General features: G+C 34.7%; 1 protein-coding gene across 1 annotated transcript in view; it reads right to left on the bottom strand.

The window, feature by feature from the left end:
- Baldspot (elongation of very long chain fatty acids protein baldspot) overlaps nt 1-20,326 on the bottom strand; it is a 62,734-nt gene that overhangs the window by 19,707 nt on the left and 22,701 nt on the right. The window contains exon 2 of the mRNA XM_076114812.1: nt 18,293-18,430. Within this exon, the coding sequence (XP_075970927.1) occupies nt 18,293-18,430 (138 nt within the window). The remainder of the gene's footprint in view (nt 1-18,292; nt 18,431-20,326) is intronic.

Genomic DNA, 20,326 nt, shown 5'->3' with positions numbered 1-20,326 from the left:
GCTCTTTCAATGTAGTTACTCCAAATTGGATTTATCCAGATTTTTTACATTCTTCAGTAAAACGAGACTGCTTTTTTATACACATCCATTTAGGTTTTGTCAAATTTAGTCTTTGTGCTAGATTTCTAAGGATTTTAGACCTAATGCTAATAAATGGATATCTAGGACCATTCTATGTATCGTTTCATAAAGTTCAGTACCCATTACAAAAGATTGAAATTTCATCTTTTTACACATATTGTTTGTTATAAACTAAACTGTAATGTCATCATGGATAAGCCATATTTAAAACAAACAACACATCGGTGAGGGAAGTGCGATTTTCTCGAAAGCGTCTCTATTACGTGTTTCCTACGTTTTTCCATCACTTCTGTGCACAATGACCAAAGATCACGTGAATGGACACTTAATGACAGTATAAATATTTAAATATTTGCACTACACTACACTAAACTAAAAGTCTAACTAAGTTTATTTACGCATCCTCTTATATGCAAATGTAATGTTTCCAATGTGTTTATGTATGACAAGGACTAAGTAATATATCAATAAATATTAATCCTTGTATATGATCTGTCATACCTATGTTATATGCTATTTTTAGTTTCCATATTTTTATTCCTCCAAATAGGATAGTGCTTGTAACCAACAACGATCAAAAAAAATTATAAGCGGCATGTACCTACTAAGCGAAGCATTCCGTGTTTTAGATTTACACTATTCGATAACTCAACGTGATTTTTCCTACAAACGTATTGACATAAAAATATTTGAGCATGTTTATCAGTTATAGATTCCATCACGTAGATTAGGTACGTGCAAAATCGATGCTACAATGTCAATGCCGTATCAATATTCATAAGTATACATACATATACATTGACGTGCAAACTTGTTAAGAAAATATATGTTTTGGAAAATACCAGAGATTAATCTGGCTAAGCTCCTTAGCTGGATGTTGGCGGCGTGCCAGTACGCCAAATAGACAGATTTGCTAACAGAATATAGTACAAAGTTTGTGAGCTCTAGATTTAGACTAAAATCAATAAAATTGTTGTTACATATATACATACATAGTATCACGCCTGTTATACTCGAAAGTATAGGCAGAGGTGTATGAAATACACCCACATTTCGACATTAACAATGTTGGTCCCATGTAACAAGGAGCGAGCCTATTGCCATTTACGGGGCATTTTCAAACTCCAGACTACTATTTAATTGAGAAATTTTCAAATATAAATAGAGAATACGAATCGTAAGTTCTTCGCCTGACTTCAGAATCAAAACCGAAACCTCATGTTAGCAGTAAGACCACGCCACAAAGGCAGCCATAAAATTGTATATTTTATTTTATCAGGGCAAGCAGGTTTTCAAGTTATTTCAGAATTGGAGGTTAAGAGTAACTCCACTGCGCTGACCTAGTGCAGTTGGCAGACTTCACGGTTTCAAGTGCTGCTCAAAGAATTTCCAGAGATGCAGGTTTCTTCTTCGATATTTTTCATTGTAGTTACCGCCTGAGACTTGACCTATTTGAGGTCCGAAATGGAACAAGGAGAAGATTTATCATTGATCGTTATCGATCGTACTAATATAATATTTGTATTCATAATTATTAATGCTAAAGTTTGCTTACGATTTTTATGAAATGTTGTACACGGATAGTTTATAAGCTGGATTAACGCATCAGCTAGGAGTATTTTGGCTCTTCTTGAGGGAGATAAAGTTGAGCTACGAAATAAGCAGGCCCTAAGAAAAAACACTTGATAATATCTATAAACGGCATTTTACGTAGTTTTCTTGGGAAATACACAAGGAAGTCACCTTTTAATTTAGAAAATGACGCACTACCAAAGAACGTCAAATAAAATAGTTTCAGTTATAAATAACATTACAAGTACTGCTTATGTTTTCCCCATCGGACTCAAACATGATAGTATTGTACAATACAATTAGAATGTTCTTTGCGATGATATCATACAAGTGTGAATTGATAGAATAATATTTGATTCTAGGAAATAATATGCATTTACTTGGAATTTCCTAAAGCGGAAATTAGTGATATGTGTAAATCAGTCATGAGATTAAAACATAATGTTGGTTTAACCAATTATTTTTCAAGGCAAGGATCTGCTCATTAAGCAAGCGAAAATAGTGCTTGGAGTCTACCAAACTAGCTGAAAAGGAACTTTTCACATCTTTAAAAACTGGTTTCAGACATAATACAAATCATGTTGGTGACGTCTTGTCAAAAGGTCAGTTGCGTAGTATTCGTAATCGGCGGTCATGTATGGCAAGATATATGTGAGCGAATGAGGCAAGGTAAGTTTGTAAGGATCGTACCAAGTGGCCTATTTAGTCACCGCCTACACATATGAGAAAAAGGCGTGATATTATGTATGTATGTTTTAAGAACTCTCAGACAAACAAACCTGGATCAACGTTTTCCGTCACTTTGATAATACATTTGTGTCCCCATAAAGATAAAAATTGCCAGAATAAGAGAATAGTAAATAACATGATCAAAAGTGATTGTAGAAGGTCTTATCCTTATACATTTGCGGGTATGTCATAAGAACGTATCTCTAAATGGGTTAGGGACCCGCCGGACCCAAACTTTATGAGTACGTGACTAGGTTCTTTATATCATACATTTTTAAGAGGTTTTTGGAAGAAAAGGGTACACTGTATGAACTATCAAACAGGGTTAGGCTAAAGGTCAAAGAGAAGCTTAAAGTCGTAAAGATCACATAGAGAATACATTCTATACAAAGGTTATACATGTAACTTTTCTATTTGCTGTGTTCGCATCTATCTACCTACCCTACAAATTGCAACTAAATCAATGAAAATTTGACGCAATTGTTAGGTACAGTTAGTTTTTCCAGCCCCAGGCTTGACTTTATTGATTGGTTTAACCATTAGTTAGTTAGTTATTTAACTTCCTTAGCAGACGATAAATATTTCATCAAAATAGTTAACAATAAAGTAAATAAAGTTCCTAAGCAAAGAATCTGGCCGCAAGTTATCACTGAACATAAACATAGGTGTCAGCTACAAAATCAATGTCATTAGCATATCAAAGACGACTACCAGTAGAATGTAGTATGGGCGTAATTACGTAAACACACCTGTTGACTCATGCCAGCGTCTCGTGTCTAAACAGTAAAGTTTCCTACACACGTATTCGGGTCGGCTTCAATCGGTAAACCGAATACCTGTAGATGAAGAAGCCGATAGGCACTAGCCGAACAAGCGAGTCGAATCGATTCGGAACCGAATATGCGTGTAGCAAGCCTTAGGCTGCGTTCCTAAAACCGAATGTGAACTCTTCCATAGAAATACAATTGCCACAAACCCTGCAAAAAAATCAGATCCGACAGAGTAAGACTCGACTCCGTATGAGCGTATCCTTACTCTGTTCCGTTCTGTATTAGGACTAAGTGCCATTTTAGGGGTGATTTGTTTGATCCATTTGCAGAATTGGGGGCAAGGCAAGGTTTATTTCGTTCTTTATTGGTTAGTCCATATCCGTTCTGTTACATAGTCTACCTGTTTGATTCGAGTTAATAAATAAAGGGACCTCGTAAACACACAGAACAGGTGGTTCCGGACGTGCAACTTTCAACTACCTACTTATAAGGACTGTTTCAAATTTAAAATGACACAGAAATGGTGAATAATTTTTCGATAAGACCCCAACCCGCAGTTGGCCAGCGTGGTGGACTCAAGGCCTAATCCTTCCCTCATTATGGGAGGAGACCCTTCCCAGCAGTAAGGTCAGTAACGGGCTAAATTTATTTATAAAATAAAGCGACATTAAAAAGCTACAGGCTGGACTTTGGGGCTGCCAATATTTTTTTATGAGCAAAAAGCCGTGCTAATGAATACAAATTGAATATATTTAGGAACGATAACAGAATATTAGGGTGTTGAACGACGGTTCGCTGAGGTCAAACGGTACAATATTGAACTGTTGTAGTATACTGTTAGCAGTTTAGAGGTTAATAGGGGTATTAGCGACACGAAAATATGTATAACTTATTTACCAAATGTGCCATGTATGGAAAAATTTCGCGGTCGTACGCTTAGACCATGAAAAGCTATACTAGAATACCCATTATATCCAAAAACTTTCAGCAGTAACCAACCCAAATACAAAAAGCCGGAAATACATTTGGTCAAGAAAAGAATGAATGAAAATTATGATTATTTCAGATTGCAGGAAATGTTAATCTAGACTCAGACTAGATGACCTTAAATCAAAGGTATAATCCCGGTGTCCACCCCCTGCTTGTCCACCCCGGGTGGACAGAGACACAAATCTTTTAAAAAGTTCTCGGTGTCCACCCCTGGGGGACAGTGAGAATTAATTTTAAATTATTCCCGCTGGCCACCCCGGGTGGACAAAGACATGAGTTTCAAATTACTACTCTCGATGTTTAACGCCGGTGGACAAAGCCACTGCCACTGCATATGATTAAACTATGTACCTACTTAATTAATTTTGTTATAATTATTTACACCCAATTCCAGCAAGCGTTAACATTGAGAATGTTTATTTAAGCAGTGGCTTTGTCCACCGGCGGTGAACATCGAGAGTAGTAATATGAAACTCGTGTCTTTGTCCACCCGGGGTGGCCAGCGGGAATAATTTAAAATTAATTCTCACTGTCCCCCAGGGGTGGACACCGAGAACTTTTTAAAAGATTTGTGTCTCTGTCCACCCGGGGTGGACAAGCAGGGGGTGGACACCGGGAATATACCAAATCAAACAAGGATTGCAAACAATCTTGAATTACTATTTTGACATAAAAATATTCAAAAGGAAATCATACTCTAGTAAGTCGGCATATATCATGTTTTTATGCATTAGTTTTTACAACTATTACAGTTATAACCCTAATTTTGTTACACAATGCTAATTAACCAACATAAACAATACACTTATGTAATAACTAGCTGACCCGCGCAACGTTCGCTTGCAACATAAGAGAGAATGCGTCATAATTTTCCCCGTTTTTGTAACATTTTTTACTCGTACTCTGCTCCTATTGGTCGTAGCGTGATGATATATAGCCTATAGCGTTCCTCGATAAATGGGCTATCTAACACTGAATGAGATTTTTTCAAATAGGACCAGTAGTTCCTGAGATTAGCGCGTTCAAACAAACAATCAAACAAACAAACTCTTCAGCTTTATAATATTAGTAAAGAAGTAAAGATAATGATGCGTAAAACTTAACCAAGTGTTCCTCTAAACTAAACAGTGCATAAAACCTTGATAAGGGTCGTAAGTTCACAACTACATATCACATAACTATTTGTTTTTACGATTATCATAGAACATTAAGGAAGGTCCACAAAGTTACACTAGACTATTGTCGATAAGCACCGAATTTATTACCACTGGAAGTCGATTGAAACGATTTGGGCGGGAGAAGACACTTGAATTATCGAGGACATACTTACATAATGTCACGCCTGTTATACCCGAATGAATGCTTAGGCAGAAGTGTATCGAATACAGTTAAGTTTCGCCGTTCATAGTGTTAGCCCCATGACTCCCATGTAATAGAAGGCGTGCCTATTGCCATTTACCGGCCACATTACCAAACTCCGGGCTATATTATTGAGAAATATTCTAATATAAATCAGAAATGAAGAATACACAACACAACATTAACGACTCGGGAACCGAATCCGAGACCTCATGAACAGCAGTCGGATACACTACTATCTGCGCCATAGAGGCAATCAATTACCGAAGAGTTAATAAATATAACTATTTCAAGACGACAACAATAGATATTTCAAGCCAGGTGTTTGTAGAACAAGAGACGTAGACTTATTAATATTTCGTTTGGCCGATACCACAGTGACCGACTTCGTGAAAGAACAAATGGATCCCAATAAATCTCAGCAACCCCTAATTTTTCACTCGAGACGAAAACTAGAACTCCATCACTGTTGCTCTTTGGTTTTTAATCTAAGTGTGAGCAGGAAAGAAACACAAATAAACAAAGCAGAACAATAATAATATTGTCCTAGCCGGTATCCAGCTACAGTGGTCATTTTCATTGAAACTTCCTGACTCTGGGCAATTCTTAAGAAATTCTTAACAAAAAATACTTTTTGGCACGACCCAGGATTCGAACCCGAGACCCTTATGTGGCAGTAGACTTACACTCCACCAACCGCGCCACAGAGGCAGAGGCAGCAGAGCAATACTAAAATGCGGAAGGAATTCTTCACCGCCCAAATGGTTATAGTAAACGATGGAAAGATGAAAATTAATGTATTGATAGTGACGATCCTTTTCGATGGCCGTTTGAAGTGTCTATTTTATTGAGACCACTTAGGTTTATACAGCCTATAAACTGGCGTTAACTGTTCCCTTGGACTTGACTTAATGGGTCCTTTTAGGTTTGCAATGTCAATCCAGTTTCGAACGATAGATTAAATACAAGGTTAGGTAATTTAGTGCGGATAGCAGGTGGTGGTTTTATTAGTAACCGTTTAGAGATCGTGATTGATAGTTTGAAAAGTTTTTTAGGCTAGATGATACCGCCAATACTATATGGAGCCTATTTCTTTACTATTGTGAAAGCTGTAAGTAGGTTTCTCAATGGTACTCAAAATCGTTCTAAAGATATGAAAAGATTGGATCTAAAGTTAAGATATATGTGTCTTTCAAAGATGTTGAAAATTTTAAATAAAATAGCAGTCCCTATACCTATTCTGGCAAGAAATCCAATACGTTAGGAAATAACAAGAATAAAAAGTTTTCAACAAACGATTTCTGGAGAACGTCTCCATACGAATGCCGGAAACATATTCATATAACAAAGTTGGAATCTTCAAGTGGAGCAACTTTTCATTCGTCTCTCTGTAACGGCATTGCAAGTTGATGGGAACAGTTTTATTGTGTCTATGAAACAAGAGCACGATAACAAAAGAAATATTAGATCTAGAAAGCAATCTAGCATACATCTTATAATGTCAAAAGTGAATACTTTGGACAATGGATAACCTAGATAGAATATAGAAAGCGCTAATTTGTTCCGAGCGATTGACGCAGAGCGCTTTAGTCATAGATATAATATGTATGGATAGTTAACAGCATCATGTCATAGTGAGGTGAGATGCTAAAAATAAACGTTAGTTTATTATAATCTGCTGGTCAGAATATTATGAATCACAATTATTGGGGTCGTTTTTATTTTTAATACACATAGTGTTGAGACTGCATTATAATTTAAATGTAAATTGACTAGCACAGATTCTGATATAGACCGTGAAATTAAAGAAATATTATTTTAATTAATACTACCTCGCAGAAGTAATTTCAAACTTTACTCAACTTATTAAATTTAATAACACACAAAGGTGAAATTAAATTTTCATATCGAGAAATTCAAGTAACTACAAATTTTCAGATATAATTATTCATTTTTACGATACCTGTGAGACGTACGTTTAATTACACTAGTTGGGGCACGTAGCGTATTATTATCACATAGTTATATTACTTCTATAATATAATATAATTTATATGATAATTGTGTGTCACAGAAGGTAATAATACTTTATTATTAATATTTTAATTGTATTCAGGATTATCTAGCTCATTATCAACTCGATCAAATTTTCAAAACGGAAAAATATACAGTGTGAAATCTTAATGTAGTTTATACTTATTCAGCACTTAATATATGCATCTAGTTCAATTAAAAATTAAGACCAAGACTTAAAAAGTTAACACTCACTTACCGGTTTAAGTAAGCGTAAGTAATTGAGAAAAAAGCATTAAGTTTTAAACACGCAAAAGGTTTCCATGTCAGGGATGGACAGTTAATCCGGGTTCTAAATTATAATTAACAATTTAAAGTTATCAATGTAAATTCGTTCAGTAGTATTTTCATGAAAGAGTTATAAATATACATCCATCCCCAGAAACTTTCGCATTTGTAATAATAGTAGAATTACGTATAAATTCTAGCCAGTAAAAAGTAATGTGGGGTCAATCATGTTGCCTCATGTTGGTCACCTCTGTGCTATGTTAATAACTACAATTTGAGCGAAGTATTCGTTCATCGACTGTAGAAAATATTTCAAATATTGTCACAGGTCATACGCCATAAAGGTATGTTTGCTGACGGTGAACAACCTTTACATAAAACCTATTGCCACTGAACATAAGTGTATTCTACGCCTTGATTCAAGGTGCAGACTAAAAGATGAATGTTCAAGAGTACCCTACTGTTTCGAGTTAAGGTATCAACTAACTCCTTTGATTAAACTTTACCAACTGCCATTTGATTTGACATAAGTCAACTTGACACCTGTCAAAAAGTATTAGTTTTGCGCTGTGTGATGATATACCAGAAATAGTCGCTTCAATCCTGTGTGGGAAGTCTTTCACTAAGTCCTGAATAATAAAACCTAATATGTATTTTTCTGTGACATATTGTCGCGAAACTTTTTTAAAGAAGACGAAGTCACTGTCGATGCCTAGTTCAACATGAAACTGTTTACGTCTTAACAAACATACTCCATAACCTACGCAATTCTCGATTCGTAGTTAATTGTCACCATATTTTTGACGTACACATGCCTAAAGTAACATACAAACATAGCACGTCAGAAAAACCGCCATAATTCGTAATTTCCGTGTGTGAATTAAAAATAAACGTTTAACGTATTAAAAGACATCGATAATAGTTCAAATTGGGAACCATTAACACATTATAGATTAGTTTTGCACATAGACGAAAAACAATGATATTTTTATAGTATTTTTGTGAATCTGCAGGGTCATGCCGATTATGCAAGGATATTGGCCGTATTGGTCACCAATATGCCAATGTGTTTTGGTGTTGGTGACACAGTTGGCCTCGACATTGTATTGGCTCAAACTGTTGACCGTGGTTGTTTACGATAAGCCGAACCCCGTCTAAATGGCCGCGGTCAACTAAAATGGTCTTTGTAGAACAAATATATGGACATGATCGAAGACCTTCTTTAAGGCTACGAGATTATGGCTAGCTATTATTGTCTTGAATGGGTTTATTTATTGTATTGGCTTTGCTCTAAATCGGTTCATTCTAGGCCTAGGTCAAAATATCAAATCACCAAAATTGGAAGTCTACAAGACCACTTCGATCAACATTACTTGATAGAAATTAACCAATTTTTGATAAATTTTATTATAACGGTTCCTTCCGCAACAAGCTAGCATACCCCGGGATATAATCTACCAACCTGTCAAATTTTATTCAAATCGGTTAATTTGTTTTACGTGTAAAAAGGAGAAACGTACCAACCCGTTTTCGCATTATTAATATTAAGGTATCGTATGTTGCCCTCTGTTGCACATAAATGTATCTACTGACTAGTTATTAAGTTATGTATTTGTGATGTTTCTTTATGTGTAACAAAAATAAATGGTTTAAATGGTATGGATTATATTTGCATATTATTATCATATGACGTCGGATACCTCCAATGAAACAATTTATATCTCGGATAAAAATATTTTTATAGTACCTTAAATGTTGGTTTTTACGTAAGTACAACGACTTGGTAAGCAGACAAAGTCGCAATCTACGTAATACTAACGGGAAACGTGCGCAAGTAAAACGCAGAAACGCAATAAACCTGTATAACAAGATGCAATATTTGCAACTCGTTTTATTGATATTGGCAGTGAAAATTTCCACAGTGGAAATATCTACGGTGTCCTACAGTTAGTTTAGTAGGGAGTTAATACGTTCCGTATAAATTTCGATATAAAAAATACAAAACTAATAATGTTTTTGCAATTTGCAATCAAGGAATGATTCAATTTTTTCGAGAATACACAATACGCAATTCGAAATGATGAAGCAAATCCTACGTAGGCGCAAAAATATTAGGAGCATTACTATTTCATCAACGCTACGTCAAAATTTATGTCAAATGAGGCTGCTTTAACGTAATTCAATACAATATTTTGATGTCAACCATGTATAGGTATTTTTTTCTTCCATCTATCGGATTTTTCTGTTATTATTTAAGACTTGATTAGGTATTCATTACAAATTCAATACTAGTTAACTAACTTCATTACAGACCAAATAGCAGAAAAGCTAGCAATTCCGAGCATCCTAATGACAAATAACAAGACAAACATTATATGGATTCCTGATGAATAGCACTCATCAATTGAAATCTGATTGAGATCTATGTCCTCGGCGAGATCACTAACAAACAATAATGACCACTATATCAATAGCATTAAAGCGACATTTGCGATGTAATGTGAACAAGTCAATTACCTATTGGCACAAATTGAGATATATTGTTTGATTCCAATGTATTTAGATTTATCGGTTCTGAATATACAAGTACACGTGTACTGGGATCTGAAAATCATAAATCATAATCGGTAAGGAATTTTCTTCTGAAACTGGCGGACCAGTAGACTATATTCTGCCCGAACAGCGCTATAGTTTTTTAGACAAAATGATTCATCATCATTATGATCTAGGATGTCTCTAATGCCCGGTTTCTGAGAAGCATTTAGCGGTAGTTCATCTATTCAAACTGACATTTTTATTCAAGTTTAGACGCTATTGAATAGATAAACTACCGCTAAATGAAGCTAACTCAGAAACCTTAGACATGGCGAACTTGTTTCCCTAAGAGGGTCATAATCCCTAATCCCACTGTCCATCCCGGGTGAACAGCTTCACCACCCCAGACAAGTATGAATTATAAGGAGACTTTATTTCGATTTTGTTAATTACCACATTTAATGTGTTTCAACCAACGTGGTTTAAAAAAAGGAGACATTTCTTTGACTTATAAAACGACCACAAAACAAGCCCGACGATTACATCAACAGTCCGAACCCTATAAACCAAATGCAGTACTTTTTATCAAAATCCAATTAACCTAATTATGTCATATCGATTGTGTTTGCCGTAATGGAGTGGGTTTTCAAACACATCAGCCTGATTACCAATATACGTAAGAGGAATGTAGGAACCATTCCATTTAGTGCTTAGGTAAACTTTTAATAGCACGTCGAACGCACTCTGCAGGGTGTAGGGGGAAAAGAAAAAACTTTTACCTACTGCACTGCAGTTTCAAAGAGATTTATTTTCGTTGAGAAATTAGAGATTATCAAGTTTAAATAAAAAAAGAAAGATCTTTCAAACAGAAATAGACGCTAGATTTCTATGTACTTATTTCTTTTTAAAAAGTTATTTGCACGATAAGAGATGTATGGATGTAAATCAAGCAGGGGAAGTTTGCCTACCTCTTTGGGAAAAATGACGTGATTCTATGTACCTATCTAGTTAAGATTTTTTTTTGTCTATATCTTAGGCCTAACATTTTTAATGACCTGATACAGTTGTCGACCCGTTTCTTCGATAGTTGAACTATTGAGCAGACTATTTCTTCCACATACAGTGTCGCCTTGTTACAAACAGTTACAATTTAGCAACATCTACGCCATCTATCCAAAAAGCCTATACCTACATACAGTTCATTGACCTATTACTTAATAAGTAACAAAGAGATAATAACAAGAGACATACTGTACCTAACATTTGACCGTAACGTCTGGTCTTCAAACATTATCGCTGATCAGACGGACCGTTGTGTAACAGATAGTTTACAAGAACATTGTTTAATCCGTCGATATCATGGAGTTATGGGCTTAGAGGATACTAGGGTTTGATGTTTTGCAAGGATTTAGGAGATTAAATTCGGGTAAGAGATTGTATATTGGCTATTGGATTACCGAAATAAAGCTAAAGGTCAGGATGTATTAGATTGAAAATTGATTCTGTTGGTTTTTATCCTTTCAAAAACTGCTTGTTGAAATGTTCTGTACTTTATGCGATAACTAATCTTGGTGAGTCAATTAGAGTGATAATAAATTTAAACTGCATCGAAGTCTACCATAAACTACCTCATTTCACGGCGACACAGAAAAAGGACGAGGACTTTTCGTTTCGTAAGTAGACAAAAAGAAAAGGTACAAGTTTTTTACCAACAAGCCTCGATAAATAACTATTTTCACACGCGTTCATTAACTCTACAACACAAAAATTCTATTTTGAAGGTTATCCAACGATTTCTATTAAAAATAAACAAGTGAAAATCATTTATAAATCGCACGTGCCGATAAGAATATAAATTCTATTGTTTACTTCATTACCGTGAATACGTGTTAAATAATAAAAGAAAACATTAAAAGTATGTGAACAGCACATTCTAGTCATTGTTTATAAGAATTCACAATATAAACAAAAACTAATTATTTATTTTGATTCCGTTCAGTAATCTGTTGAACTTGACTATTATATGTGTCAAATATATAAATAGTAATAAGATAAGATTAATTAATTCATGTTCATTATGACAATGACCGATTAACAGAGTATTATTGTGATAATATTTTAATAGTTGATATAAAACTGGATTGGCGAGACTTTAACGAGTTTTAGGTATGATTTGTGTGTAGAGGCGACTCTAGTTCAGTAGAAATAATAGTATCTAATAAACTTACAACTTTATTATACTTGCTAGTAAGAATAGGACAGGATTACTCATAGGATATTAAAGTAATACTATGAGTACTAAGAAGGCAGAAGTCTTATGGCCCATTCTCTCTTATGTGACGCAAGCGAAGTGGCACGGGTCAGCTAGTCATAGTATACAACTTTTCTATTTTACAACCATCTGCAGGGCAGAAACCCTTTTACCATTAAAATCATCTCTTTTCAAATATACTCAAAAACCCAGACCCACAATTCACAAATACACACAAAATACTAAATAATATAAATCATTCGTAATAAAACTTCAATACGTAAATGTATGAAACATAAAACCGTCATACAAAAATATATGAGTGTCTATACACATTTGACCTTTGCGGGAATTACTTGGAGGACCTTCACGGGACGTCCAGAAATTTCTAGTTAAATGTAGCAGATATAGGCTAGACCAGATGTAGTCAACCTATTTGCCAATGTCCAGCAATTACTTTAAAATTTAAAAGGTCGTAGGTGGTATCTTCAACAAAGATTATCTTTTTTCAGCCAAAATACACAAAACCTTAACGAATTATACATAAAACGTAATCAAATTCAAGTATTTCATAAACTTTTAAGAAGTACTTATTTCAAATCATAGCAATATTTTTAATCCTTTACCGTTTCGGAAAAGCTGTTGCTCGTGAGAAGAAACAGCAAGAAACTCACATTCCTTTTCTTCATCTATGTGTAAAAACGTCATAAAAATACCTATAGCAGTTTTTAAATTAATCTAGACAGACAGTCAGATCCAGCAGGCGATTTCACAATTTGAAGTGAATATTCGCGGTCCGCGGTACAAAGACTGGAACGTCTTTGTGGCCCTTTCAGACAAAAGGTTGATTGTCTCTGTGCTAGGCCTAATTAACTGTCAGTGTTCAAATTACGTTGTTGACATTACAGTCCGTGTTTCTGTCGTCTGGATAGCATTAACATTTCCACTACAATATAATTTGTTCTAATTGTCAACTGTTATCGTGTACTGGAACAACCGCCTGTCTTTACAAGCTGTAGTAGATTTTATGAAGTAAATACTGAAGGACAAATACCTAATTTCTCAAACATTTCTGTTGCTGTCGTCTTAGTGATGAATTGCTAGACATAACTTTATAAGGGAAGAAAAATTATGATTAGTCAAAACGACAGGACTTTTTATACGTATAAAATTTAAAAGGCTGTTTAACGTAGAGTATCTTAAAATTGCATAAAAGTTACAATCAGTTTATCGAGCAGTCTGAGTTTCATCTTTTGCGCTAAACCCGTATCGATCTTGTACCTTATGTTCTAGCTCTAAAAAAATTAAAAACTGTTGTGACAACTTCGTTTGCCGGAAGTACAGAAACGATTCAATAACGCCTAATGACCAAAATTCACATGACGCATCTGATTTCTAGATCGAATATTAATTAGGGTAATAAACGAAATTGCGGATTAAGGATCCGAAATAGGATATCATCGACATTTTGAATTGCTAGGCATTACTTGAGCTTAAACTAGACGTGCCTTTAGTAATCTATACTAATATTATAAAGCTGAAGAGTTTGTTTGTTTGTTTGAACGCGCTAATCTCAGGAACTACTGGTCCGATTTGAAAAATTATTTCAGTGTTAGATAGCCCATTTATCGAGGAAGGCTATAGGCTATATAACATCACGCTACGGTCATTAGGAGCGGAGTAGCAACGAAAAATGTTACAAAAACGGGGAAAATTTTGACCCATTCTCTTAGGTGACGCAAGCGAAGTTGCGCGGGTCAGCTATGCGCTATAAAGCTGCTTAGTGGATCTTCGGAATAAAATAATAGTGTAATTAACTATAAGCACTTTACCGTTAACCAATGAGGAAGTGAAATGAATAGACTTTACGACTCTCTTATGATTGCACGTTTGACTGCAAATAGATCGCCAATGATAAGTCGACTACATAACGATGATTTCTACGTAAGCCACAAAATACTTATATTCGTTTGTGTTTTGTAATGTATGAGACAGTTAATATCAAACCCGCCAAAAATAATAATTGACGTTTCGGCCCTGACCATGATCGCAGGCTAAACATTAGACCCGCAACGCGAAAGAGATTATTATTTAGTAAGCGTTTTTTTACGCTTCTATTGAATGATTGTCACGTTTCTCGACCGTGGTACAAGTCTATACGATGACAGAACTCATCAACACAATGATTAGCATATTATTGTCGAAATACTTAAACACGTGAACTTTCGCTTCGCACATCGTATGAATATTAGGATGTGTTTGTACGCGGTTAGAATGCTTTACCTGTGATACGTGATCGGATCGCGGTGTTAAAGTTATTCATCGAACGTGCCACTATCGAAGATAACGTATCTATCGGCATTTTTATTAACAGTTAGTAGGTTTGTGCGAACGTTACTCGAAAACTGCTAAACCAATTTTGATTGGTAGTCATTTTGTTTGACTTCTGTTCGTAATTTCTTTGCCGTAGATAGATTTTCTAGGAATTTTCCGATTACTTTTATATTTGGAATGAAAAATATGATTACATCTTTTGGTCGCGGATAATATGGCTTCTTCGCGTAATAAAAAACCATATATCGAATCGGAAATTCCAGAGATTTACGTCTACATACAAATTCAGTTTAGGTACGAGTTTATCGCAGATTAGATTTTAGACATTAAACTCAGACTTATCGATAAACCATGTGTCATAAAAGTTATACAATTTAAAGATTATCTACAATAAGTCAGGCTAAAATCAAACGTGTATGTAATAATGTATGGAGATTCTAAGCAAGCGAAGCCACGGCGGTGACTCTTGTATAAGTAGGAACATAGTTTGCTAAGTTATGTAAACAAGTACACGCGGATGTATGTACGCTTTTCTATATCTATAGAACTTGTTTTATGTAATACAACACGTATGGACGTATGCCTACTTTCAAGTATGTCGGCAAAACGTCATCATGATTAGTCTTTTTAAGTTTGGTAGGAATTTTCAATTTGATACCTACGGGCTTATCACGTATCTCAGTTAACGTCAAATTGATGGTCACTATTCATTACATTGCTGTTTTGAAGTAACGTAATAGTCACTATAATCTAAGAGAGGAAACAATGTACAGCATAGTGGCTTTTATACAGTTGTCAACTGAGATACGTGATAGCCCCCCTGCAGGAGAATTAAAGTTCCTTCTGAGAGTACCTGAATATTATTTTAGCAGTAGAAAAGAGGTTTTTCAAAGTACAACACTACGTTCCCTGGCGAGATCAATCTATGTAAAATATCACTACGTAAAAACGGGATTCGATTGAACACGTAACTCGTTTTTTCCCGAAACGATGAGATCATATTGTCCCTGAGAAAGCGGGATAACCTGGTCGCATTTCTGAATTACTATTACAAATTAGAAGGATATTATAGTCTTTGCAGGCTAGACCTTAGCCTGATATTGGCATAATCTAGAGCAAGGAAAATCTAGCGTAAACTGTATTGTATTCATTGATAAACTACAGAAACGAATGAGTCCTTAGATGACTAATAGTAAAAGGAAAAATGCTAAATTTATAACAGAATGGACAAGAATGTAGTACGGATAATATCATCACTGAAAATCCCAATAGAATTTACCCAACTTTATTCAGGGAACTCACAAGTCGCGACCTTTAGATAAAGTCCAAAATAATTAAAAATATTTCGATATCGTCATTGAACACGTGTTTATCGCTAGATCAATGTCCAAAGTTCGATTATAATTATTTATAGAAAAAAATAGTAGTCTAAAACTAGTTTTAGTAAAAATTACCACTACGTCCGCAATAGCTTATAAAAACTGAGGCATTTTATTCTAAAATGAAAAATATGCCGGTTACGAGTATTCAGTAATGTTATCAACTGCAGTCGATAATAAAAGTTAGCTTGTTTGGGAATTCCCATTATCGCTCGATAGTTAATACAACGTGTTAATTAAAATTTACGATGATTATTAAAGGTAATGGCTGCAATTGTTACAAGTGAATGCTGGATATTATGATCGTTGTGGAAGTCAATGTTAAAGGTCGCGAGATCTATTCGCGTTAATGTCATATCGGAAATGGGTTTCATTAATCCCAAAAAATATAGGAAAGGAGAAAAAGTGTAACATAATATCTTAATCCTGAATCTATTTAATAGTATAATATGAATGAATATATTTAAATCTATTTAAAAGTTTCATGTTATAAAGATATAGTGTAAGAAATAATGTTTACTCATAAAAAAACTAATTTCAATAATGTTTCGGGGTATGATTTGGGCACGTTTCTAGATGGATAGCCAGACGCAATATACGACCTTGAGAGGCCCATGCTCAGCAGTGGGACACACCTACGCTCAAAAAATCGGAGTTAGCCGTTTCTATTTTCTGGTATATCCCTAAAAAAGTGACGTTCACGGTGACGATAAAATCTTTGTTGAAAATTCCTATCCCTACAGAAAATGGAATGACCATTTTCGCAGTAACAAACATTGTAGTAAATACCACTTAAATTGTACTTTATATACCATTTAACTTGTTATCTAACAGCTACTGATTTCACAAAATGGCGAGCGAGCCTAAAATTAGTTTTTACGACCACTGTCGTAGGTCAGCGGGCATAAAATTATTCCATGTTATCATCTTAATTAAGCGAATAAAAATTCTACTATAATGTATCCTTATTTAATATTAAAGAGTAAAAAACTTTATATAACTGCTATATAAATGAAACTTATTATAGTTGTGCGTAACTTTTCTCATAAAATCTTGTTAGGGCGAGATTTTTCAAATACGCCCCGTAGTCTATTTTGCTAAGACGTACATTACTTTTACTTTATATGTACCTCGAGGTTTATTCTTAGTTTCAGTTGCTTTTATCGTCAAAACTTGAATAACGAAACCGTATTTTGATACTGGGGCTTTTTAAAACTTGAGTTTTTTTTATAACTTTGACCTGACCTTCACCTTGACCTCGAAACGAATGAAACTAGTCATTCCTTAACAAATAAAATAATTAAAACAATAATTATTATTTGACAAATATTTGAACCCTCGAACATCGTGTTTTACTTATAAGTATTTGTCTTTAACAAATTAGATGGTTGTCATTAAAAGGGTCAATATACGTACCTAATGACATTTGTCACTAAAAAGCAAATAGGACGAATAGGCAGTTTATAAGATAAACAAACTTTTAAAAGCATCCTAAAGGGGATTCTTTCTACGCAGCGAAAATCACGGCCAAAAGTTTCTTCCAAATATCAATTCAGTTTCATAGACGCGTAAAAAAATCAATACTTTGCTAAAAATTCTAATTGGAAAAGTTTTGAATATATAAATATTATGCAAATCAACAATAAATAGATCCGTTTATTCATTGATTTTTTGTCAAAAGTCGATGTAATTGAACATTTCAACAATTCAAATGACACGCAAACAATCGGTTTTACATACATTACGAGTATTATACGAGTTTGATGAATGATGACAATTACTCTCGTAGATTTTTAGAGGTTTTTTGCATATTCATAGACTAATTTGAGAGATCTTGTTTGTGTAAACTAATCAAGTTTCTAGTACTTACGTTTCACTGATATTAGTCCTACAAACATTTGTATTTAGTTTCTAAATATTTCAATGAGTTAAAAAACACACTAGGCTTCGAAAGAAAATCTCAATGTTTTGAATTACTAGCTAGGACTCACCTTGGCACACAGATGGAGTGATAGATACCGTAGTTCCGTAACACGTGAATAAATTCAGGGAGCGTCCGACATGCCCCCATGATGCTGAACGCGGCCAGAGAACAATTCCATATCATAAGAGTACGCCGTAACTCGAATCTGTGAAAGAAAGAGACCAGTTTAATACACGAACCTGTTACCTAACTATTAAGTTAATTAGGATTTTCTTTTTTGTAAGGTTGCGATAGTATATTCATGAAAAAGCAGTTCTTTCCGATTGGATTACTGCGTCGTCATATTAACTTCTTCGTACCGTAAATTTGCACGTGCTGAAGCAATGTGGTAAAGTTTTTCAATGACTTATATTAAGAAACATTATATTAAACCTGTAAGTCTACTACTATAAAATTCCATCAACGTAATTCCTGAACATAATATAAAAGGTAGAAAGAATTTATACGGAGATGTAGACTAGTCTAGCTAGTTTCCTTTTCAAAAGGATGCAGAGAAAGTAAAAACTGTTTAACAGGTTTTTCTGTCATAACGCTTAACATAAAGTCAGACTGTCCGCGTATTATTTATTTTTATTAGACTTTTTTGGGCTTACGTCTCGCTTGTTATTCCCGAAGATATAGTAGAGTGTCAAATTCATCAGGTTTGGCCATTAAGTGGCGAGCCTATTGCCGATATATACCCGATACCATATTCCGAAGTAGTGCTAAGAATATTTTAGCCCAATAGCACATTGTAGGGTGATCGTCGTGATACAATAGTTTACACTACCGCGCAGACCATAGGAGAAAGAAAACGTCAATGGAGTGAGTTAAGCAAAGTATTGAACAAAATTTTGTTATAAATGGTTTGAAAATTGATTATACAAAACCGCACCGCAATAAAATGTAACAGACAGGACTTAATTGCGAATTCATTCTTTGTTAACATTGTGCTAAAGAGACTCGGATGTTACACGGAAAGGACATAATAGAATAAAGATCGCTTTGTCGGCCCCAACAATGACTATGAATAAATGAATTTCATTTTACTTCACCGTCATTGCCTGTTGGTTATAAAATATCGCGTTTTAAGTTAATTTATAAACGAATAAAGTTCTGCTTACAATTTTCAAACAATATTGTGTATTGTAGAATGATTTGGACAATTGGTAAGATTAACTTTGTGTGAAGTGTCTTTGTAATGTTAAGTTTTGAATAAGGTATTTCATTATCATAATAACTTACATGTAATGTGGTAATACGTATCTTACTTAGGTCTGATAAGTAATTCAGTCTTGTTTTTAAATCGCAACATTTCTCAAGTTAGTTTTTGCTTTCATTCCCTAGTCACTTAGAAATTCGGACGGTCTGAGCGACTCTTGAGGATAGTTTGATTCTTCAAGTACTTAAATATTAGCCAAGAAATAGTAATAACTATGCAAACAAATAACAATCCAGGTACGAAAGTTTCAATTCCTAAAATATCTAGCAACACAAAAAATTATTCTCATTTGAAAGAATACAACTCGAATTTCATACACCTGAACACAAAATCTTCATAATATACATACCTTCAAAGTTATGTAACCCTTTACTGCAACGTGTATATAGGTATGTATGTATATGTAGGTGGATGCTGACCGCGTTTACCCTGATATATTCCCCCAGTTACCCTCTCCCGACACGTACGGGATGCGAAGCGACGCGTGCCAAGTTTCAAACACGTTGCTTTTTACCGTACAGGCGACTTTTACTTTTATTTATTAGATAGTTCCGGCTAAATAATGTTTGTGTCGCGTTTGTGTCGAGGTAAAGGTCATTCCCACGTTCTACAAGCCTTGAACTAGGTTTGCAATTGTTTTACTAAGTCTTTGTAGCAGCAAACGTCTTGCACGAACCGTTATGAGTCGCTTTAGCTTTAAAACTGTTTGAAGACAACTGGGACAGGCTTTTGAAACCAACTTTACTATGGAGATGTCTGTAAGGACCTATAATACAGTAGGTATCTGGGTGAGATTTTAGTAATCTAAAATACAGACATAAGGTTGAAGCTCATAAAATA

This window comes from Anticarsia gemmatalis, chromosome 5 (assembly GCF_050436995.1).
Source record: "Anticarsia gemmatalis isolate Benzon Research Colony breed Stoneville strain chromosome 5, ilAntGemm2 primary, whole genome shotgun sequence".
Classification (NCBI taxonomy): Eukaryota; Metazoa; Arthropoda; class Insecta; order Lepidoptera; family Erebidae; genus Anticarsia; species Anticarsia gemmatalis.
This window is presented reverse-complemented; position numbering and strand designations above follow the sequence as displayed.